General features: G+C 47.1%; 1 protein-coding gene across 2 annotated transcripts in view; it reads left to right on the top strand.

Moving 5' to 3' along the window:
* The window catches only part of LOC126162185 (sodium/potassium-transporting ATPase subunit beta-2-like), a 286361-nt gene that overhangs the window by 256735 nt on the left and 4998 nt on the right, over positions 1 to 24628 (top strand). For both annotated transcript variants that reach the window (XM_049918511.1, XM_049918510.1), the window contains exon 5: positions 11143 to 11247. In XM_049918511.1, coding sequence (XP_049774468.1) covers positions 11143 to 11247 — 105 coding nt within the window. The remainder of the gene's footprint in view (positions 1 to 11142; positions 11248 to 24628) is intronic.

Below are 24628 nucleotides of genomic sequence, written 5' to 3'. Positions count from 1 at the left end.
ACTCCCTGAGCAAGATGCGGTCGGGTTCGTTGCTGATAAAAACTGCTTCGGCTGCCCAATCTGCGGCCCTTCGTGCCTGTACCCACCTTGGCACAATTCCCGTGTCCATTACCCCTCACCAGTCTCTAAATATGGTACAAGGTGTGATTTTTCACAGAGACCTCATCCTTCAAACTGATGAGGAACTTCGGGACAATCTCGGACGGCGGGGTGTTCACTTCGTCCGGCGTGTTCAGAAGGGTCCTAAGGATAATCGTATTGATACTGGTGCCTTTATCCTGGCCTTTGAAGGGGATACCCTTCCTGAGAAAGTTAAGATTATGGTCTATCGCTGTGATGTGAAGCCGTACATCCCACCTCCTATGCGGTGTTTTAAGTGCTTGCGTTTTGGCCACATGTCTTCTCGCTGTTCCCAGGACCCCCTCTGTGGCGACTGTGGACGTCCACTCCATGAGGGGAGTCCCTGTGTTCCCCCTCCTGTATGTGTAAATTGTCATGGTAGTCATTCTCCACGTTCAGCAGATTGCCCAGTCTATAAGAAAGAAAAAAAGATACAGGAGTATAAGTCCCTTGATCGTTTAAGCTACACAGAGGCCCGTAAGAAATATGCACGATTGCACCCTGTGTCCATGCAATCTAGTTACGCCTTGGTTACATCTTCGTCCCTTCCTCCCCCTTCCTTACCCCCATCCCGGACCCCTCTCCTTCCCCCCTCCCCTGCGGCTCCCACCCCCTCTCCTCTGGGCGCTGCTCCCCCTCCCCAGCCGGAGAAGTGTCCCACTCCTTCGGCGTCTGCCGGTCAAGGGCGCCTCTCCCGGGATGCCCCTTCCCGGCACCTTCCAGGTCAGAGGTCTGCTGCAGCGCGGCGACCGCGAGAGCCGCGGTCTATCGGCCCCCAGGTCGCCCGGTCTCTTTCTGTTCCTGATCTTGCTGCAGCTGGCTCCATTATGCCACACAGCCCTCCTCGATCTCAGCCTGAAAAGAAGAAGAAACATAAGTCCCGGGACAAAGAGCCTCTGGTACCACCGGAGGTCCCTTCCCCGACTTCACAACCGGATTCTGACCTGTCTTTTATGGACGTCGCCCCCTCCTTGTCGGTGACGGGTGGGGACCCGGCGGTATGACTGGATTCAGCGTGTTCAGCCCTCATTTAAACCATCATTCTGTGGTTCTCCAATGGAATTGTAATGGCTATTATCGTCACCTTCCGGAATTGAAATCCCTTCTCTCGTCCTACTCAGCAGCTTGTGTGGTTCTCCAGGAATCTCATTTTACTGATGCTCACTCACCGACCCTCCGTGGGTTCCGTGTTTTCTGTCAAAATCGGGTCGGACCCTTGCGGGCTTCTGGTGGCGTTTGTACGTTGGTCCGTACAGACATTGCTAGCACGTGGATTCCTCTCCAAACTACATTGGAAGCGATTGCTGTTAGGGTCCACTTAGACTCTGCAGTCACAGTATGCAATCTTTATCTCCCTCCTGACAGGACTTTCACACCTGCTGCCTTAACCACCCTTCTTCAGCAACTTCCTCCTCCCTTCCTCCTCCTTGGGGATTTTAATGCTCATCATCCTTTGTGGGGCAGTGCCTTTCCATCTAGACGAGGTCTTCTTATCGACCAATTTATTGCAGACCACGACCTGTGCCTTCTTAATGATGGCTCCCCTACTCATTTCAGTGCTGGTCCTGGTACCTTTTCTGCCATTGATCTTTCTCTTTCTTCTCCCTCTCTCCTCCCTTCATTACACTGGTCGCCACACGACGACCTTTGTGATAGTGACCATTTCCCGTTGATTATCACGCTCCCTTCCCGCTCCCCGATGGATAGGTTACCTCGTTGGTCTTTCCACCGCGCCGATTGGCCTCTATACACTGCACAGGTCGAGTTTTCTCCCTCTTTGTCGGGTTGTATTGATGACGTCGTACGTGACGTGTCTGACGAGATTGTTCGCGCGGCTACCCTTGCTGTCCCGCGCTCATCTGGCCAATTTCGTCGTCGGCCAGTCCCGTGGTGGAGTACGGCCATTGCCATTGCCATCCGTGATCGCCGTCGAGCTTTGCAACACTTCAAGAGGCACCCATCTGTAGCCAGCCTTTCTACCTTTAAGCGCCTTCGCACTAAAGCCCGTTATTTAATCAAACAGAGCAAGCGGATATGTTGGGAACGATTCGTTTCTTCCCTTGGTTCCACTGTCCCTCTGTCGCGGGTATGGGCTACACTTCGCTCTCTCCAAGGTTGCCATCGGCAGTCCACCCTCCCAGGCCTTCACCTCCCAGATGGCATTTGTACGGACCCATTAGTTCTCGCAGAACATCTTGCGACCCATTTTGCCATGGCATCGGCGTCGGCCTCCTATCCAGCTGCTTTCCTTCATCAAAAACAGCAGGCTGAAGCTGTCGCCTTATGTTTCACCACTTGTGCGTCAGAATCTTACAACGAACCTTTCACTGAATGGGAATTTCTTTCTGCTCTATCTTCTTCTCATGATACGGCCCCTGGCCCCGATTCCATTCATAACCAGCTGCTTCAACATCTCAGTGCTCCACAACGGCACCATCTTCTTCGGGTGTTTAACCGTATCTGGCTCCAGGGTGACTTCCCTTCTCAGTGGAGGGATAGCATTGTGGTTCCTGTCCTTAAGCCTGGTCAGAACCCCCTATCTGTTGACAGCTATCGGCCAATTAGTTTGACCAATGTTGGCTGTAAGTTACTTGAACGGCTGGTAGCCCGTCGGCTCACTTGGGTCCTCGAATCTCGGGATCTATTGTCCCCATACCAGTGTGGCTTTAGAGAGGGACGATCTCCAATCGATCATTTACTTCGCTTGGAATCTGCAGTTCGGCAGGCTTTTTCCCAGCGCCGCCATTTGGTTGCAGTGTTTTTTGACCTTCGCAAGGCCTATGACACGGCCTGGCGCCATCACATCTTACTAACCCTTCATCAGTGGGGTCTTCGGGGCCCACTCCCGATTTTTATCCGCCAGTTCCTGATCCATCGGTCATTCAGAGTTAGAGTTGGTACTGCTTTTAGTTCTCCACGGACCCAGGAGACGGGCATCCCACAGGGTTCTGTCTTGAGTGTCCTTCTTTTCCTCATTGCTATCGATGGACTTGTGGCCTCTGTCGGTCCCTTGGTCGCTCCTGCCCTGTATGTGGATGATTTCTGCATTTGGGTTAGTTCCTCCTCGATGGCATCTGCAGAACGGCAGCTCCAGGTGGCTATACGGCGTGCCTCTGCATGGACCCACTCACACGGGTTTCAATTCTCTCCTTTAAAATCGCGGGTGGTCCACTTCTGTCGCCGTACTACGGTCCACCCTGATCCAGAGCTCTATCTTGCTGCACAACAATTGCCTGTGGTTCCACAGTTTCGTTTCCTGGGTCTTCTTTTTGACAACAAGCTCACTTGGCTGCCCCATATCAGACTCCTGAAGGTAGGATGTTTCCGTAAACTCAATGTCCTTCGCTTCCTTGCCCACTCCTCTTGGGGTGCGGACCGTTCCCTCCTCCTCCGTCTTTATCGTGCTCTAGTTCTGTCACGTTTGGACTATGGTTGTCACGTTTATGGTTCAGCTGCTCCTTCCACGCTGCACGTGCTGGATCCGATCCACCATCGTGGTATCCGTTTGGCCACCGGTGCCTTCCCTACTAGCCCTGTTGATAGTCTCCTGGTTGAAGCTGGGATCCCCCCCCTTTCTGTTCGGCGGTCCCAGCTTCTGGTGTCTTATGCCCTTACTATCCGTTCTTCTCCCGCTCATCCTTCCTATTCTATCCTATTTCCAGACCATGGACGTCGCCCGCCTGACTCCCGCCCTCGGGCGGGTTTACCGGTTGGGCTGCGCCTTGCGTCTCTTACCCGTGATTTCCGGCTTCCTTCTTTGTCCTGTCTTCCTCGCTCCCTCCCCTCCACCCCTCCTTGGTTAGTTCCTCGGCCTCGAATTCGGATGGATCTCCGCCGCGGTCCGAAAGATTCCATCTCCCCGGTGGTGTTCCGTTCCTTTTTCCGCCAAATTTTATGGGAGTTTGGGGATGCTGTTGTTTTTTACACTGATGGCTCTAAATCTGCTGATCATGTTGGGTATGCCTTCACGTCCTTTGTTGGAACGGAAAATCATCTGCTGCCACCCTCATGTGGGGTGTTTACCGCGGAATTGATGGCCATATCCCGGGCCCTTACCTTTATTAAACAATCCCAACACAACCGCGTTTTGTTATGTACGGACTCGATGAGTGACCTTCTTGCTATTGACCGGTGTTTTTCGCGCCATCCCTTGGTCTCTGCCATCCATGACCATCTCGCTGATCTTCACCGTGCTGCTTGTTCCATTGACTTCCTATGGGTCCCGGGCCATGTGGGTATCCCAGGTAATGAGCTCGCTGATCGTTTGGCTGGGGGAGCAGTTACTTACCCCCCGTTTTCTGTAACCCCTCCTGCAGCGGATTTACGGCTTCACATCAAATCCCACTTTGCACAGTCATGGGCCAGTTCTTGGGAGGCTACTCCACTGTCTAATAAACTTCGTGCCATTAAGGTGAATCCAGGCCCATGGCGTTCTTCCTTTTGCCTCTCCCGCAAGGACTCGACCACACTGTGTCGTCTCCGCATTGGCCATATCAGGCTGACCCATGGTTTCCTTTTGCGTGATGAGCCACCCCCGCTATGTGGTTGTGGAGCCTTCCAGTCAGTGGCCCACATTTTGGTTGAATGCCCCCTTCTTTTGGCTCTGCGTGCGAAGTACAGACTCCCCCACACTTTACCTTTGATGTTGGCTGACGATTCCCGGATGGTCTCTCTGGTTCTAGGTTTCCTCCGGGAGAGTGGTTTTTATTCTCAGTTTTAAAGTTTTTAATCTCTCTCTGGTGTTGGGGCAGGGCGGTGAGTGTTTGGGTGTCTCCCACTGTAGGCGGTGTTCAGAGATTCCCGATTCACCTCCCTGCCTGGAATCCTCTTTTCTTTCCCTTTTACTCTGTTTTTACCCCTTCTTTTTAAGGCTTGGTTAGTTTTTCTATTCCCATCCGTACTTTCTGCATTATAGCGGTTGTCCCTTTTAAGTCACAGGTGGTCTTGCCTATGCTGCTTCAGCATAGTGTTGGGTTCGTTCTCTTGCCAACTTCCCTCGTTTGTTTTTACTAATGACAACGTGACTGCCCTTTTACGTTTCCCCTTTTTCCGTTTTATTGTTCTGCCTTTTCTGAGATGTCCCGTTAGCAGCATGGAGTCTCTTTGAAACAAGGGACTGATGACCTCGCTGTTTGGTCCCTTTCACCTCAAACAACCAACCAACCACCCACCATTCCATTTGGGGCTCTCTGAGAACCTGCCCAAGAGGCTCTCTCCTGGCAAATATTCTCAACCATCTTACTGTTGTTTCTCTCAACGCTGGTAAACCCACATTTCTTTCAGAATCTGCACACACAAACACACACTTTCTAACACCTGGATCTTGCATTCTGTAGTGCTCGGCTTTCCCACTGTCGAGAGTCATCCACCCTCTTCAATACATACTCTATTGGCAATTTCCTGTGTGTAATTCATATGCTAACTCATGTACCATCTGTGTGCAAGTGCAAGACCAGTTGTCAGCTTTCTAAAGTTGATTGGAGGCCCTTCTCTTCACTGGCAACATTAATTGACAACCTTTCTACAGCAGTGTTGAACAGGTAGAGTACTTTACAAATATTGTTTTAACTGCCATACAATGTTCCATCTCTAGAACCTCTTCCCTACCATGATGTGTACCAGGCCCCTGATGGAATGAAGAATGCCGTGATGTGATTTGCTTGTGGAGATGTGCTCTCTGTGTCTCTGAACACCATCCCACAAAGGAGAACTGTATTCATTACAAATAGTTTCATGCAAAGTGTTGTTGCATTATCAGAGATACCAGGAAACTACTTTGATCTCTTTTCCTAATTCTTTTAGCCATTTTACTCCTGTAGTTTGCGGTAACCTACATTGGATTTCTGGAATTGAAGTACATCTCCCAATTCTTGGCCTAATTGTAATGAACAATGCCATTGTGGACCTTATTGATATTTCCAACATGTTAGTTAGATACTTTGCAGAGATCTTAAGTTCCACCCATTACTATCCTGCCATCCTACTTTGGAAATGAGCATAGGCAACTAATGAGATATATTTTCCCTCAGAATTGTGAATGCTACAATACCATTTTTACTATGAGGAAGCTGAAACATGCTCTCACTTCATCATGATCCTCTGCTCCGGAGCCAGGTGATATTCACATTCTGATGGCGCAGCATCTCTCTCTCGATGGCAAGCACTTTCTCCTTCATACATATAATTGCACCTGGACAGATGGCATGTTTCCCAGATGCTGGCTTGAAGCCACTCTAATCCCCATGCCCAAGCCTTGTAAGGACAAACATCTTCCATTCAGCTACCACTCTAGTTTCCTTAACCAGCAGTGTCTGCAAGATGGTGGTTTACATGATCACTGGTTGGCTGATATGGTGGCTTGAGTCTTGGAATTTGCTAACAAATGCACAACGTGGATTTTATAAACACTGCTCTGCAGTTGATCATCTCATCACCCTGTCAACCCATGTTATAAACAATTTTCTGCAGAAATTCCAGGCTGTAGCTGTGTTTTTTGACTTGGAAAAGGCTTATGATACCTGATGGACAAGGAGCATCCTCTGTACAATTCACTCATGGGGCTTGCAGGGCTACCTGATCCATTTTATTTGAGAGTTTTTAAACACTGGGTTTTCAAGGTATGTGTGGGTTCAACTTGGCATCAGCCTCAGCCCTCTATCTACATCTACATCCATCTACATCCATACTCCGCAAGCCACCTGACGGTGTGTGGCGGAGGGTACCTTCAGTACCTCTATCGGTTCTCCCTTCTATTCCAGTCTCGTATTGTTCGTGGAAAGAAGGATTGTCGGTATGCCTCTGTGTGGGCTCTAATCTCTCTGATTTTATCCTCATGGTCTCTTCGCGAGATATACGTAGGAGGGAGCAATATACTGCTTGACTCTTCGGTGAAGGTATGTTCTCAAAACTTTGACAAAAGCCCGTACCGAGCTACTGAGCATCTCTCCTGCAGAGAGCGTAGTGCTATTTGCCATAACATTTAACTGTATTGTGGACTGTCACCAGCCAGGCATCTCGGGCTCTCTTTTTGTCGAAGATTTTCGGATCTACTGCAGCTGTCAATGGACATGTATACTTGAGTGGTGGTGATGTCAGTGATGTCTTAATCACCTTTACTCATGGAGTATGGACAATGACTTCCAATTTTCCACAAGAAAACTGTCTGCCTGAACTTCTGGCAGTGTAAAGACTTTCTGTTACCATCCTTATATCTGTGTCCTGTTGCACTTCCATTTGTCGAAACCACAAATTCATGGTGCTCGTGCTTGATAGGAAACTCTGCTGGTCCTCCCACATATCTTACCTGGCAGAATGCTTTACCTGATCTCTAAATATCCTGTTTGTTCTAAATGGTACTTCAAGGAGAGCAGATCAGAACATCCTCCTCCATTTATACCAATCCCCTGTCCAATCAAAAATGGACTGTCTCATTTATTCATTGCACTATTCTCTATTTTATGCTGTTTCAACACAGTCGACTATAAAGGCATATGTTTGGTCAATGGGGCTTCCTACACTAGCCTGGTTAAGAGTCTCTATGCAGACACTGCTGAACTACTGCTGTCATACTAGCATGATGCTCTCCCCAGCAGATACTCGATACTAATGCTGTCTCTTCTCGATGCTCAACCATTTATCCTATACATTAAATTTTTTTTTTCTTTTTTTTTTTTCTTTTTTTTTTTTTTCTGCCTATACATGATCAGTGCAACCTCGCAGAGTTCACTTTCGTGTCCTGCTTTGGAAGCTTAGCCTTAAGTTACCTGCCACACTCCCGAAGGGTGAGTGCCCTTTACCACTTTGGCTTTGTACTGAGGTCTATGTTCATCTTGAAGTTAGTTCACTTCCCAAGTATACTATTCTAGATTCAACCTATCACCACTGTAAGTTTTTCAAACTTTGCACCATCGTTTACACTGATGGCTCTAAGACTGACCATGATGTTGGATGTTCCTTTTCCATTTGCAATAAACATTTTAGATACCAGCTTCTAGAACAATGCTTGATTTTTACTGCAGAGCTTTCTGCACTCTATCAAGCCACCTAATACATCCAATGGCACAGGTTTCTCAACCCTGTATTATATTCAGAGTCATTTAGTGCACTCCAAAGCCTCTTCTGCTATACACATACCACCCTATAATGCAACGAATCCAAGAATGCCTCCATTCACTCACTGATGATGGAGCCAACATGTTGATGTGGATCCCTGGTCATCTTGGAGCGTTGGAGAGTGAAGCTGCTGATGTTGCTGCTCAGGATGAAATCAGACTACCTAGCCCTTTCAGCTGTTTTGTCCCTTCAGATGATATCTGTGTTGCTGCACACGGGAACATTGCATCACTCTGGCATGAACACTGTTCTTCTCTATATGGGAACAAACTTCAGGAAATTAAACACCTCCCCATGGCTTGGGTGATTTTCTCATGTCCCTCCCATTGTGAGGAGATACTTTCAGCTACACTGTATATTGAATACTGTCATTTTAATCACTGTCATTTGTGAAGTGGAGACCTCACACCACTCTGAGCTTACTGCAACCAACCATGCCATTTTCTGACCCAATGCTGATTTTATAACTGTTTATGTTTTCTCATATGTTTGCCATATGAATTATCAGATATTTCAGCAGTTACAGCATAAGCTGTAGACTGTGTTTTACCCTTTATTCATTGTAATAATATGGAGAAGAAACTTCAATTTTCAACCATTTGAGCAACCTCCTGTAAGGGGAATTGGTCAATTTTAGCTATCCCTCTACTTCAGTTAATTGAATTGGGCTGTGAGTGTTATTGACTGCAAATTCAAGCAGTAACTGATCATTTCAAGTTATGACATGGGCACTTATGACCTCAACTGTTTATGCCTAAAAGCAGTAACAAACGCGCCTCTCTCTCTCTCTCTCTCTCTCTCTCTCTCTCTCTCTCTCTCTCTCTCTCTCTCTCTCTCTCTTTCTCTCTGTTTGTGTGTGTTCTTTTTACTTCAGTGCCTAAGCAGTTATGAAGTACGATGTCCATCTTCACATGACAAACATTTCCAGTAACATTGGTGTTTTGGTTTTGAGCATATCAGCACAATTGAAAATGTTAGCAACCTTAAAATGTTTTAATGGTTCTTGGAACAGTCTTGAATACTTAACTTTCAGATTTGCACTTCACTGAACGGGTGGTGTAGCTCTTCAAAAGTAAATTTCTTACCCTGTTTGAAACACACCTGGTGTCCACATCTAGCAATATTAAGACAGTTTTTATGGTACACTAACTATTAACCCTCAAGGGGTATGCCTGTGTGTAAAGTGTACTAGTCCCAAAAAACATTGTTTTGTACCATTTCATTTTTTAAAAATTGGGAGCCCATACCTATTCTTTCATTATTGCTTCAGCTAGCAAGAATATATTCAAGTGAGTAGCTAAACATAAAATAAACAGTAAGATAGGTGAGAAGAAATTTACGAACTGTGCAAGAAAATGATCCAGGTTCTGAGCTAGTAGCACAATCCCATAATGAGGCAGTTATCTATGACATAAATATTCATCAAATAAGTGGTTGGTAGGGATCTGTTGAAGCTGTGCTATTTAATGCTTACTGAGGTACCATTTGTGTGCAGCAATGGAGTCGTGCAACGGCAGGTTTATTTTATTATTATTTAATTAAATAGTGATTTAGCTCATATTATGTTATTTTATTGCTTTTTTATTAAGCTAACATAAACTGTAATACAGGTTTACCCTGGTAACATAGACAGCTATTTTTTACATGTGTACAAATTGCAATGCATGCTTGTTCATGTTATGAAAGCTGGCATGCTTGCTCAAGGGTTAAATGACATAGCTGGCACACTGGATTTTAACTTTCACCTTTTTATTTCTACAAAGGCATACACACATTTATCATCCTAATCTTATCTAGGACTGATGTAAGACTGACCTAATGGTGACGTAAGACCCACTGGTGCTCACATAATGTGCAACAATTACAGAAGATTTCTATGTATTGTTTGAACAGTACATAATTAAACTTACAATTGAAATGTATTAACATTCATGAGTTTGAGTATAAATTTAGTTCAACAGATAGTGGCAACAAGTTTGATATAATCATTGTGTTGAAATAAATCAGTTTTCACATCAAAATTGCATGAAATATTCTCTGTTAAAAATTTATTGATGAATGTAGGCATAGTCAGTTACTTTGTAATTACTCCATGACTTTTGATGCTAAAATGGCTTTGGTTTCTTTACATAGTGTTCTCTCATCATTACTAATGCATTTTCATGTCCTGATCTCACAAATAATAATTCCAGTGTGTATTTATGTTTGGTCTAATGTGCTTTGAGTTTAAAGTATAGCATTTTCATATGTCAATCAGATTTGAATATTAGGAAACTAATTTTTTTTATATCAGTAAGGCAAATAATTTTCATATGTATGATAAATGTAAGACAATATAACAGAAATTTGTGAATGTACATAACACTGTATAAGCATTGCGTAATACTATTACAAACACTGAAATTCTTGGTATGAATCTGTTTGTTATGTGCTGTCCCATTTTGCTACATTACAATCGGCTGTGGTAGCCTGAAACTAACTGTCACGAAAATAAAGCATTTTAAGTGTTCATGGCTGGTTGCATGTTCACCAACATCATTAATGGCTTCAGATTTCAGAAGATCCAACATGGATAAAATAACATTAAAATTCACTACATTACCGTGCATATTTTTCATGTAAACTGTCATTCATTGTGACACCAGGTTTCTGCTTTTATCTGTCTGTAGCCACATGCAGCAAACATGTCTACACTATTAATGGACATTGGCAGGTGACAGTTAATAAAAGAGGAAACTGTTCTTCAACAGACAGAATTCATGTAAAATCTTTCAGTTTACAATACAGTCAAATTAGTTAAAATACTCAATAATGTTATTTGCTTACAAAACTTCTAGAGCACAATCCCATTAAATTGCTAAGATATTTTGTGTATAAGCATGCTTTCAATGTAAAATTTCTTCATTACAGATATATGGTTGGGTACCAGAGTATTATAATGACACAAACAATCTCCCTGAAGATATGCCTGAAGATCTGAAAGACCATATTCGTTCAATTACGGTTCCTGAAAAGGTACAGCATATGTATATGTTACAATACACTCAATTAGGAATGGATGAATGTCAGTAAATAAATAGGTAGTTACAAACATGTGAGTAGATTTAAGGGACAAGACTGAATCTTTCACTCTGTTATTGGGACAACTATGTATGGAAATTCCTTAAGTCTGGTAAATGGTAAACAATTTTTTTCCTCTTCTTGGCTTTCATATTTCTGTAACTACATTCATTTCATATATGCACATTTTGAGATTGAAGGGGGGGGGCAGTGGGGGAGGGGAGGGAGGGAAGAGAACAGTCAACTAATATTATCTAGGATGATATGAACTAGATCTAAAACTAAAACTTCCTTGTTAGCACCATACTGATATTAACATGTATGGTTCCCACGTACCCCCTCCCCCCCCCCCCCCCCCCCTGGTACAGGCCAGTCCTAGGGAGGGGTGATTGACAGAGCTGTTACCTTCTCAGCTGCCTACTTGTACCTCTGTCAGGAGCTTATGAGGTGTGAACGATCGCCTAAGGCAGATGAGCAACCTCTGAAAGGTTTGGGCAGTTGGAAGGAGCCCACCATCAGAGTTGCTGGCAATAATAGGGGATTTTTTCACAGCGAGCAAATCACCATCTCAGTCTGCATCTACATACACTAAATGTAAACAAAATGAGGCTAAAGATTCAAAGACTCTGCCAGATGCACCCTGGTTCCTCGTGGTACCACATATCAAAGGCGGTCAGTCCTTTGCTATGGTTAATCCATTTACTATTCAGAAAGTTGTTGATGCAGTTCTAAGCTCTGTGAAATCCTGCTCTTTCTTATGTAATGGCACTTTGCACCTGGAGGCCAATTGTGATTTTCAAGCCCAACAACATTCTGTTCATGTCAAGGCCCATCATACGCTGAATTCTTCGCATGTTATTTACACTAGGCTGCCTGATGGTCTGACCAAAGAAGATATCCAAAATTACCTCTTTGATCAGGGAGTCACTGTGGCCCATTGGGTAATGATAAAAGTAGATGCGAACTTAGTGCCTATTTGCACTACTGCTTTTCTCACATTTGATCAGGTAGTGCTTCCATCAAGGATTAAGGCAGGCTGTGAGGGGTCATTACAGTCTGACCGTACATGCCAAACCCAATGTGCTGCTACAATTGTTAGTGTTATAATGACACTCACATTTTCTGTCAAAATGTGGTGAAATGTGTTACTTGTGGTAGATAAGCTCATGAGGGTGATTGCCTCCTCCTGCCCGCTGTATCAGTTGTAATGATGACCATGCCATGTCACTGTACTGTGAAAAAAAATGGACTGTGTAAAAATTGGGACTTTGTATGGGCACTGATGACCATGCAGTTGAGCGCCTCACAAACCAATCATCATCATCATACCATGTCATCCCATGAGCATCCCATGTATCTTGATGAGCAGTTCATTCAGTAGATCAAGGTGAAGGAGAAAGTACCCCAGCCTATTGCTCACAAGTTGTTGGCTAGTTGAAAGCTCTCCATTTTACCATCCAGTACAAATAGTACCATTCTTGCTCCAAGGATGACATGGCCATGCAGGCTTGTGACCTCCAGTTCAGTATTGCAGTTGTGAAATCACCTGGTATTACAGTAGCATCCACATCTCCTTCTCCATCTGCACAACAAGCCATCAAATCTTCATCTCGGCAATAATATCCCCTGCAACACAACCAGCATGTTGGAAATGACAAAAGCAATACTTCCATGAAGACTTTCTATGTCCTGCCAGCCAACAAACATCTGAGTCTTCATCTGCCAACTGCAAAGGCTCCAAGAAATCAAACAAAGTCAAATGGTCTTCTCCTTCCCCAACCCAGATATCCTCTTCACCGTCATCACTGTGTGATACCCTCATGCAGCTGACCTTCATTTTGCTGGTGCACTCTGTAGATTTCATGGAACAGGATCCTCCAGCCCCTGCACTCTTAGCAGTGAGTCTTCGAAGGATGGCACTGGGAAGCTGCCGAGGTTGTTACCCTTATTTGTTCACTCTTCCCCATTCCCAATTATGACTCTTCTCTAATGGAACATTCATTGCATTAGATGCTGCAAGGAGGAATTACGGCGGCTCTGGGAGCCTCCACCTGTTTTCTACCTCCAAGAAACAAAATTGTGTGCTTGTGACTGCACAGACCTCTAGTGTTTCCTTCTGGTCTGCTTTGACCTTCCCCCAAGAGGTCGGCATTACATATCACATCTCATGGAGGAGTTTTGCATCATGCTACTCATCTAGGATGATGCTCATAGCCAAAACATCTTGTTGAACACCTGGCTGCAAGCTGTTACACACACACACACACACACACACACACACACACACACACACACACACACACACACACACTTGGACCCCTTGTTTTGCACTGCACAGCTTACTGTCATCTCAAGTAGTCTATTCTCTTTGACATGTACTCGAGCAACCATTTCCCATGCAATATCTGTTTGCTGACTGCTACCTCACATGCATGTAAACCCAGTTATCAGCTTTCTAATGCTGACTGGAAGCTTTGCTCCTCCCTGTCAACCTTCAAAAAATAAAATTTGCCCTGTTGTGATGACCTGGTAGAGAACCTTATGAACATTATCCTTACTGCCAAGAATGGTCCCTATCACACACTTCATCTTTACTGCACCATATCCCAGCCCCCTGGTGGACTGAGGTGTGCCATAATGTGATTCACACACACGGACATGCTCTCCATGTTTTAACCATCATCTTACAATGGCATACTGTACTTGTTACAAATAATTGTGCATGTAGTGTTGTTGCATTCTTCAGGATAGTAACTATTTCTTTCAACGTTTCAGTCCCTCTTCTGTCATGTGGGCAACCTCCATGGGCTCTTAGACCAACGTCCATTCTCTGATTTCCAGCCTGACCATAGGCGATGTCATTGTGGTCCCTATTGTTATCTCAAGCACCTTTGGCTGCTATTTTGTGGAAATTTTGATCCCCAGCCACTATCATCCCAAATTCTTCCCTCAGAAATGAGTGGAGGCAGTTCGGGTGATACCCTTAAGGAACTAGATCATGGTCGACTGGTATGGTGGATCAAGTCTAGCAATCTACTAACCACTGCACGATGTGGATTTTGAGTGCACAATTCAGTAGTTGAGCATTTCCTCACATTGTCAGTCCATGTCATGAACAGTTATCTGTGGAAATAGCAGACTGTGGCTGTGTTTCTTTATTTGGAAAAGCCTACAACACCTGCTGGAGAATTGGTATCCTCCATACTCTGTACATGTGGGGCTTCTGAGGCCACCTGTCAAATTTCCTTCAGGAATTTTTAAGAAACAGAATTTTCAAGGTAAATGTGGGTTTGGCCTTGTTAGACACCTTTATATATAGGAGAACAGGTGGCTTCAAGCTCTGTCCTGAGCATCGTCCTCTTTGTTATAGCCATTAACCCTGTTATGGACTGTCCCATGCCAGGCATTTCTGGCTCCCATTTCATCAACAACTTTATGATCTGCTGCAGTTCTCCATGGGCTTTTGTCTTTGAGCATCATCATCAGTGATTTCTTGATCATCTTTACTCGTGGAGCATTGACAATGGCTTTTGCTTTCCCACTGACAAAACTGTTTGTATGAATTTCTGGTACTGCAATGAGTTTCTTCCACTGTATTTACATCCTGGGCCTGTTGCTCTTCTGTTCACTGAAACTATGTAATTCTTGGGGCTTATGCTTAACATGAAACTTTATTGGTCCGCCCACATGTCTTACCTGGCTGCAAGGTATACCCGGTCTCTCAATGTCCTCTGTGTCCCCCCCTGCGGGTTCGGGGGTTAGAATAGGCCCGCGGTATTCCTGCCTGTCGTAAGAGGCGACTAAAAGGAGTCTCACATGTTTTGGCCTTATGTGATGGTCCCCTCTCGGGTTTGACCTCCATCTTTCTAAATTATTCCAAAGAGCGAGCCAATTGGGGAAGGGCGCCTTACATGGTGCACTGTATCCGTCGTGCAATTCAACCTTTAGCCGGCTTTCACGTCGTTGCAATGGTGTCCCGCTCGTTTTCGATCTTTAGGGCGGGGATACGTCCCTGGGTGCGATTACCACGCTGCCCTCTGCAGTGTTTCTTTTAACTGCGACGACGACCTTGGACAGTTTTGCACCTAAGATCCAGCACGGTAGCCAGTCCGTTGTGGTGGGGCCGCCATGTACCCTCTTGGTTGTAGCCCCCTGACAACACAGGGATCGCTCTACTGATGCCTGCGCCGTTAACTCCCCACGTATGCCAAGGAGTAGATGCCTATCCTCCTGGGGTATCAGGACTCCCGGCAACGGCCATCCTGCCAGGTGGCCTTTGCTATGGCTGGGTGGCGCCCGTGGGGAGGGCCCTTGGTCGGAGTAGGTGGCATCAGGGCGGATGACCCGCAATGAAGCGTGGTACATCATCTCTCGCTGGCGGCCAGCCGCCAGCAGTCTCTAAGCGTTCTCGGGCTCAATTTAATGCTCAGAAGTACGATCCGAAAACGTTCCCCTCCCTGGCCACGCCGTGGGAAGAGCGTAAGTCCCAGGATGGAGGTAACAGTTATTCGCCCCGATTCTTAGTTTGCACGAGAGCTGATGGGGAGTCTTTTCTCTCCACAAAGCCTCAGTTCTTCGTCGAGCATTTAGAGGACAAGTGTGGGGAGGTGGAGGGCTTGTCTAAAATGCGGTCTGGCTCAGTACTGATACAAACGGCATCCTCCGCCCAGTCACGCAGGTTACTTGCTTGTGACAAGTTGGGGGATGTTAACGTTACTATTACTCCACATAAGAGTTTAAATATGGTCCAGGGTGTTATTTTCCATAGGGACCTCCTTTTGCAGTCTGATGACGAGCTGCGCGCCAACTTAGAACGTAGAGGTGTTCATTTCGTCCGGCGCGTTCATCGGGGTCCGAGGGACAATCAGGTTGCTACCGGTGCCTTCATCTTGGCCTTCGAGGGTGATACGTTACCGGAAAAGGTCAAGGTGATGGTCTACCGATGTGACGTCAAGCCCTATATCCCTCCCCCGATGCGGTGCTTCAAGTGCTGGAAGTTCGGCCATATGTCTTCCCGCTGCACTTCCAGCCTCACATGTTGAGATTGCGGACGCCCATCTCATCCCGATACTCCATGTGCCCCGCCTCCCATCGGCGTCAACTGCGGGGAGCACCATTCACCTTGCTCGCCAGACTGCAGAATATTCCAGAAAGAGCGCAAAATCATGGAATATAAGACCCTGGACCGACTGACTTATCCTGAGGCCAAACGGAAATACGACCGATTACATCCAGTGCGAATGACAACTTCCTACGCCGCTGCTACAACACCTGTGCTAGCCCCATCAGTTTCGCGCCTTCCGGCTGGATCGACGAGTGGTACAACTCCTCCTGCCCCCTTGCCAGTGGGGGGCTCTACCCACCGGGTTGCTCCTGTGCCACCTACCTCAGGAGCAACACCATCCCCCCCATCGGGGACGTCGGTCCCCGCTTCTAAGCCGGAGAAGTGTCCTACTTCTTCGGCTTCTCACGCTCGCGAGGGGTCCCTTGGGTCCCTCCCTTCCCAGGTTTCCACCGGCGGGAAGGCTGACGATCGACAGTGGCGTAAGTGCCCACAATCTGCAGGTCGAAGGGCTTCCTGATCCTCCTCAGTCCCGGAGACTGAATCGGTGAAGCCCTCCCAGCCAGTTAAACCCAAGGAGCAGCGTGAGAAATCAAAGAAGAGCAGCTCTAAGCCCAAGGAACGCGCGGTGGTAGCCACCCCATCGCTACCTTCTAGCTTTGCGTCTGAGGACGAGGTGGAGATTCTGGCGTCCGCTGAGGACCTCGATCTCGCCGGTCCCTCAGACGCCGTGAATAGCAATAGCACTAGCACGGGTGCTCAATCGGAGGCAGCAGGTGACCCAGCGGCGTAATCTGCCGTCCCAGTCCCGGCAAGCCTTTCTCAGCTATGGACAAAACCATCCTCCAGTGGAACTGCAGCGGTTTCTTCCACCATCTAGCTGAGCTCCGCCAACTTATCAGCCTTCACCCTTTCCTCTGCATTGCTCTGCAGGAAACTTGGTTTCCAGCAATGCGCACCCCCGCCCTCCGTGGCTATCGGGGTTATTATAAGAACCGAGCAGCTTATGAAAGGGTGTCTGGTGGCGTCTGCATCTATGTCCTTAACTCTCTTCACAGCGAGTCTGTCCCTCTACAAACAGCTTTAGAGGCTGTCGCTGTTAGGGTGTGGACGCCGCAGGCTCTTACCATCTGCAGTCTTTACCTTCCACCGGAGGGTGATGTCGCGCAGCATGTCCTGGCTGCGCTGATAGCCCAATTGCCGCCACCTTTCTTATTACTGGGCGACTTTAACGCCCATAACCCTCTGTGGGGTGGGTCAGTAGCAACAGGTCGAGGCGCCACCGTTCAGCATTTATTGTCGCAGCTCGATCTCTCGATTTTGAATGATGGTGCCTCCACACACTTCAGTGTGGCGCATGGCACCTACTCCGCCATTGACCTTTCAATCTGTAGCCCTAGCCTCTTACCATCTGTCCACTGGAGTGTGCATGACGACCTGTGTGGTAGTGACCACTTTCCGATTTTTCTGTCACTACCACAGCGTCACTCTTCTGGGCGCCCTAGCAGATGGGCTATGAATAAGGCTGACTGGGACTCGTTCTCCTCCACTGCCGCTATTGAGCCTCTCTCAACTGATGCCATTGATGCGGTGGTTACATCGGTCACCGCCGGCATCGTCACTGCCGCCAAGTCTGCCATTCCCCGTTCTTCTGTGTCCCCTCGGCGGAGGGCTGTGCCTTGGTGGTCGCCTGAGATCGCTGAAGCGATTAAAGATCGCCGGCGGGCGCTCCAGCGTCACAAGCGACATCCCTCCATGGACCACCTTATCGCCTTCAAACGGCTGCGTGCGCGGGCCCGCCTCCTTATCTGCCAAGGCAAGGAGGAGTGCTGGGAGCGGTATGTGTCCACCATTGGACTCCATGTCACTCCATCGCAGGTCTGGGCCAAGATTCGACGGGTCTTCGGGTATCGGACCCCTGCCAGCGTCCCTGCGCTCTCACTGAATGGAGCAGTTTGTACTGACTCCGACGTCATTGCAAACCGCTTAGCAGAGCATTTTGCTATGAGTTCCGCTTCTGCGAATTACCCCCAGGCCTTCCGCTCCATTAAAGAGCGAATGGAACGTCGGAGCCTTTCTTTTCGCACCAACGCTTCTGAACCCTACAACGCTCCATTCAGTGAGTGGGAATTTCAGAGTGCCCTTGCCGCTTGCCCTGATACCGCTCCCGGGCCAGATCGCATCCACTGTCAGATGCTGAAACACCTTTCAGTGGACTGCAAGCGACGCCTCCTCAACCTTTACAACCGTCTCTGGGTCGAGGGTGAGTTTCCATCGCAATGGCGGGAAAGTATTGTCATCCCCATTTTGAAACCTGGAAAGAACCCTCTGGAGGTGGACAGCTACCGTCCCATTAGTCTCACCAACGTTCTTTGCAAGTTGCTTGAACGGATGGTGAGCCGGCGCTTAAATTGGGTGCTGGAGTCTCGGGGCCTTCTGGCTCCGTCTCAGGGTGGGTTCCGTAAAGGCCGCTCCGCCACCGACAATCTGGTGAGCCTTGAGTCGGCCATCCGTACAGCCTTTGCCCGCCGTCAGCACCTGGTCGCTGTCTTTTTCGACATGCGGAAGGCGTACGATACGACATGGCGTCATCACATCCTTTCTACGCTTCATGGATGGGGTCTTCGGGGCCCTCTGCCGATCTTTATCAGAAATTTTCTGTCGTATCGTACCTTCCGCGTGCAAGTCGCGGCCTCGTATAGTTCCTCCCTCGTCCAGGAGAACGGGGTACCCCAGGGCTCTGTCCTCAGTGTCTGCCTGTTTTTAATTGCAATAAACGGTCTCGCTGTGGCAGTAGGAAATTCTGTCTCTGCTTCCCTGTATGCTGACGACTTCTGTCTTTACTATAGTTCTATTAGCATTGCCGCAGCTGAACGTCAGCTACAGGGCGCAATCCGCAAGGCGCAGTCTTGGGCTGTAGCGCGTGGTTTTCAGTTTTCGGCTGCCAAGACCCGCGTTAGGCATTTCTGCCGGCGCCGAACGGTCCATCCTGAGCCACGGCTTTATCTTGCCGACGAACTTCTTGCTGTGGTGGAGACCCACAGGTTTTTGGGTGTCCTTTTTGATGCCCGGTTGACTTGGCTGCCTCATATCCGGCAGCTTAAACAAGCGTGTTGGCGGCATCTCAACGCCCTGCGTTGTTTGAGCCACACCCGCTGGGGCGCCGACCGATCTACCCTGTTGCGGCTCTACCAGGCGTTAATCCAGTCTCGCCTGGATTATGGGTGCCTAGCTTATGGCTCAGCATCCCCATCTGCGTTGCGGGTGCTGGACCCAATTCTCCACAGCGGGATACGCCTTGCCACTGGTGCTTTCCGCACCAGCCCTGTGGACAGCGTCCTAGTGGAGGCAGGTGTACCTCCACTGCGGTTCCGACGCCAACGTTTGCTGGCCGCTTATGCTGCCCATGTTTTTAGCTTGCCCGGGCATCCAAATTATCGTGTCCTGTTCCCGCAGTCAGTCGTCCATCTGCCAGACCGTCGGCCCCAGTCGGGTTGTCCGATCGCCGTACGCATCAAGGAGCTTCTCTGCGGGCTTGGGTTTTTCCCAGTTCCACCTCCTTTCCGGGCGCCTCTGCGTACACCCCCGTGATGTGTTCCTCGCCCTTGCCTTCGGCTCGACTTGGCACAGGGCTCGAAGGACTCGGTCCCTCCAGAGGCCTTCCGCCGCCGCTTTTATTCCGTCCTGGCCATGTATCAGGGCTCTGGAATTGTTTACACCGACGGTTCGATGGTTGCTGGTCGTGTCGGGTATGCGCTAACTCTAGGGGACCATTCCGAACAACGGTCCTTGGCGGCTGGCTGCAGCGTTTACACTGCTGAGCTAGTCGCCATCTTTCGTGCCCTAGAGTATATCCGCTCCTGCTCAGGTGAGTCCTTCGTTATCTGTAGCGATTCCCTGAGTGGTTTACGAGCTCTCGACCAGTGTTTTCCTCGTTCTCGTCTGGTGATGGCTATCCATGAGTCCCTGCATACTCTTGCGCGTTGCGGCCGCTCTGTGGTCTTTGTGTGGACCCCCGGTCATGTCGGTATCCCGGGCAATGAACATGTTGACCGCCTGGCGAAAGAGGCCATGAGTAAACAGTCTCTGGACGTTGGCCTCCCAGAGACTGATTTGCGGGCAGTCCTCCGCCGAAAAGTTTTTGCGCTTTGGGACGCTGAATGGCGCAATCGGATCATGCCCAATAAACTCCGTGCCATCAAGGAGACGACGACTGTGTGGCGGTCATCCCTGCGAGCCAACCGCAGGGACTCTGTCGTCCTTTGTCGGCTCCGCATTGGCCACTCCCACCTGACACACAGTTATTTACTGCGCCGGGAGGACCCTCCTGCATGTCGCTGCAGGGCGGCTTTGACAGTGGCCCACATTTTGTTGGGCTGCCCCCTTTTAGCTGTGGTCAGGCAGACATTTGCGCTGCCTGATACGCTCCCTGCCCTCTTATGTGATGACCCTGGTATGGCTGATTTAGTTTTCCGTTTTATTCGGGCAGGGGGTTTTTATTATTTACTCTGAGTGTTTGTTCTGTTCTTTTGTGTTGATTATGGCCATTGGCCTACGATTTTACGCTGAGTTTTTAATGTGTTCTCGGTGGTTGGCTTTTCCTTTTTATCTCTATGGTCGGCCAACCACTGTCACACTCTGTGTGATTTTAATTTGTTTCATCTGATCTCTGTAGGAGTATTTCTTGTCCTGTGTCATCTGACGTCTTTCCTGTTGTTCGTTTTTTATTCTCTTTGGGTGGTTTTACTTTTTTTGGAAAAAGGGACCGATGACCGTCGCAGTCTGGTCCCTTTAATCCCCCCCAAACCAACCAACCAACCAATCCTCTGTGTCCTGAGCTCTACTTCGTGGGGAGCGGATTGGACCAACATCCTCAATTTGTACTGATGCCTTGTCTGTTCAAAACTAGACAACGGTTGTTTCCTTTATTCCTCTGCATGTCCATCCATGTTACACCATCTTAACACAATCCACCATTGTGGAATATATTTGGCCACTGGCACCTTCTGCACTAGCCCTGATGAGTCTCTATGCAGGAGCCACCAAATTACCACTGTTATATTGCCCCCCCCCCCCTTCAGTGGGTATGCATGCCATTTGACTTCCATGTTCCATGCCTGGGCTCTCATATTATGCCATATTTTCAGTGACTTCCTTGACCATCAGTATGAGGCATGCCTACTTCTCTGTTACCTCCCAGAGTTAAATTTCAGCTATTGCTCTGGCAGCTTAACTTAATGTTACCTGCCACGAATCCCAATGGGTATGAACCATCACCACCTTGGCTTCATGTGGTGGCTCATCTTCAGCTTTGACTTCATTTGCTTCCTGAGGACACTACTCTGGATTTGATCTATCACTGTGTTTCTCAACCTTCACACGCAACTTAGCAGTAGCACCTTCATATACACTGATGGCTCTTAGACTTACTGTTGTGTAGGGTATACATTCATAATTGACACCAACCATTTTTGGTATTGGCTTACAGAAAACTGCTCGATTTTTATTGTAGAGCTCTTCGCTGTCTATTGGGCTACCCTGTGTCACATGCTTTTTAATTGTATCACATGCTCTGATTCTCTCGGGGCCCTTCAGAGCCTCTGTGTGCTGTACACCATCCATCCCTTTGTGCAGTGGGTCCAAGAAAGCTTCCACTTGCTTGCTGTTGAGGGAGTCACTGCAATGTTCATTTGCATTCCTGGTCATGTCGTTCCGACAGGAAATGAGGCTGCTGCCAAGGCTGCAGTCCTCCTACCTGAACCTGGTAATTCTTTCACTTCTTTGGTTGATTTTTGTTGCTGTGTCTGCAGATGGTGTCATATTGGCATCACCACTGGTCTTCTCTTCATGGGAACAAGCTCTGGGAAATTAAACCTCTCTCAATGGCTTGGCCAACCTCTTCTCAGCCCTCTCGTTGTGAGGAGATAATTTTAGGTTGGTTATATATTGGGCTCTGTTTTAGCCATGGCCATTTGTTAAGGGGTGAACCCTTGCCACTTTGTGCTCATTGACATCAATCTTTGATGGTTTGCCATTTCCTGACTAAATGCCCTTTTTCTTTAACCACTTACACTCCAGTGTATGTTTGCAATCTGATTTATCAGCCGTTTTAACAAATGATGCTTAGGCTTTCTACCGCATTTTACTTTTTATACGTTGTAGCAATATGGTGAAGGGCCTCTGCTATCTCTCCGGCATATTTTTTGGATCTTCCTCCCTGATTGGACTTACATGATCACTTTTAACTTCTTTTACTTGTTAGTGTTCTAAGTTTATAACATGGCTTCAATCCACGAAAAGGAAAAGGAGAGGGGGGAGATAAACTTCAATTGATGTCAGCTTTGTTAATATCATAGAGATTTTGACACTACATCTGTGGATGCTCTTGATAATCTCTGCAGATTCATGGGAATAATTTGATGGAGTCACCTGGGCACAGTCACAGTAGATGTACAAGAAATCATTGAAGAGACAAATTGCCAAGTTTTCTCAGTTTCTAGTTACACAATCACAAGATGATGCAGCCCATAGGTGCACTGTGAGAAATCTTGTGGGGAGACTACTGGATGAAGTAGTGATGATATTGAAGGAAGGGCTGAACTTTGAGCCTACAGATATCTCCTCAAACTATAGAGACTGTGAGTGTTGTGTAGTAGGCTATCCAAGGAGTACCAAATGATACTACAGAGGAAATCTACCAGAAAACCTACCAAACCCTCACCAATTCAGCTCTATCCTGAAGCAACATCTCCAAAACAGAAAGGGCAGCATTTTGTATTCTCCGAGAAGACAAAGAAATCAATATTCTTCCAGCTGATAAGGGCAATGCCACTGTTCTCCCCCAGTGCAAGGATGGAAAGCAGAAAATTTTATATCTTCTGTGCAAATCAGCATATGAGAACACAGCAGCAGATTCAGCCAACAAAGTGCAGCAAAGCACCCTTGACCTATTAAAGAATAGTATGCTCACAAATGTCATCACCAAATCACTTCACCAGCTCACTACTGTACCAGACAGGTTGTATGGCCTACCAAGCACCCACAAGGAAGTCATCTGAACAATAGTGAGCAACACTGGGGCAACATGTCCCTGGAGAAGCATGTGGCTTGTCTGTTGGGCACTCATGTATGAACTAGTGATTTCATTTGCTGGCAGAAAGAGTAAAGGCTGCAGGAGCTAAACATCAAGCTCAGCTTTGATGTTGTCTTGCTTTTCACTCAAATTCCTTCAGAAGACTCCATAAAATTAATTAGTGAGAAGTTCAGTGCTTAGCTGACACAGCTTTGTAGACTTGTTCTGTCATGGAATTATTTTGTTTTCTTGTTTTTTATTGGACCATATTTTGAGCAGCCCAGTTGCAAGATATCTGTTCATGGGGTACTTAGGACAGAGCACTTGGAAGCTGCTGAACCAAAACCTGTTTCTTTCGGTATGTTGACAACACTTATGATATTTGGCCACCTGGACCCAAAAAATCAGAGAATTTCTTGAAACATCTGAATTCCATCAATCAAAACATGCAGTTTACCATATATCATGAACTCCCCTGTTAATAATAAGAATCATTGCTTGTTATGTGCACTTTTTTTAGGTACTGTAACACTAAGTGTGTGCTACCACTTTAAGTGAGAAGGAAGTTCAGAATAATAAATAAATGTAAAATGTACTCATCTGATTCTCATTGATCTTCACCGAAATGTGCTCACTGCAATAATCATTGTCATCTAGGAATATGATTGGGTCAGTTCCTGACATATAATGACAAAGCTACCTGATGAAACTTTATCCTTCCCTTTATTTTCTTTGCCACATATTTAAGTAAAATGTCATAAATTGGTTTCAATTCTTTAGCATCTTAACAACAATTTAAGCCATAATGCACCATTCTCTAACTTCTATTTTCTGCCATCTCAGACTTCTAGTTACTACTTACACAGATCAACAAGTACAAAGTTATCAAATGTTTTCCAGAATAAATTATACAAATTAGAATAATGAGAGTTTTAAAATTTAATTATAGTTTCAAATTAACTAGCTTGCTTGCATGAGCTGACCCCTTGGACATTCACGTGTGAATTTTCTCCTGCCTGTCAATAGTGTCAGTTGCTGGCAGGCAGCAATTGAGTAAGGCAGTGTGTAGTGTTCACGTCAGTTTGTCATTGCAAGGGAAATGATAGAATGATGAGAGCAGCACTACTGCATCAAATTTTGTGAGAAACTGGGGAAACAGCCAGGTGGAAACCACATAGAAGATTCAGATGGCTTTTGGTGAC

The sequence above is a fragment of the Schistocerca cancellata genome, chromosome 2 (genome assembly GCF_023864275.1).
Source record: "Schistocerca cancellata isolate TAMUIC-IGC-003103 chromosome 2, iqSchCanc2.1, whole genome shotgun sequence".
Taxonomy (NCBI): domain Eukaryota; kingdom Metazoa; phylum Arthropoda; class Insecta; order Orthoptera; family Acrididae; genus Schistocerca; species Schistocerca cancellata.
The sequence above is the reverse complement of the archived record's forward strand: the minus strand, read 5'-3'. Positions and strand labels throughout refer to the sequence as shown.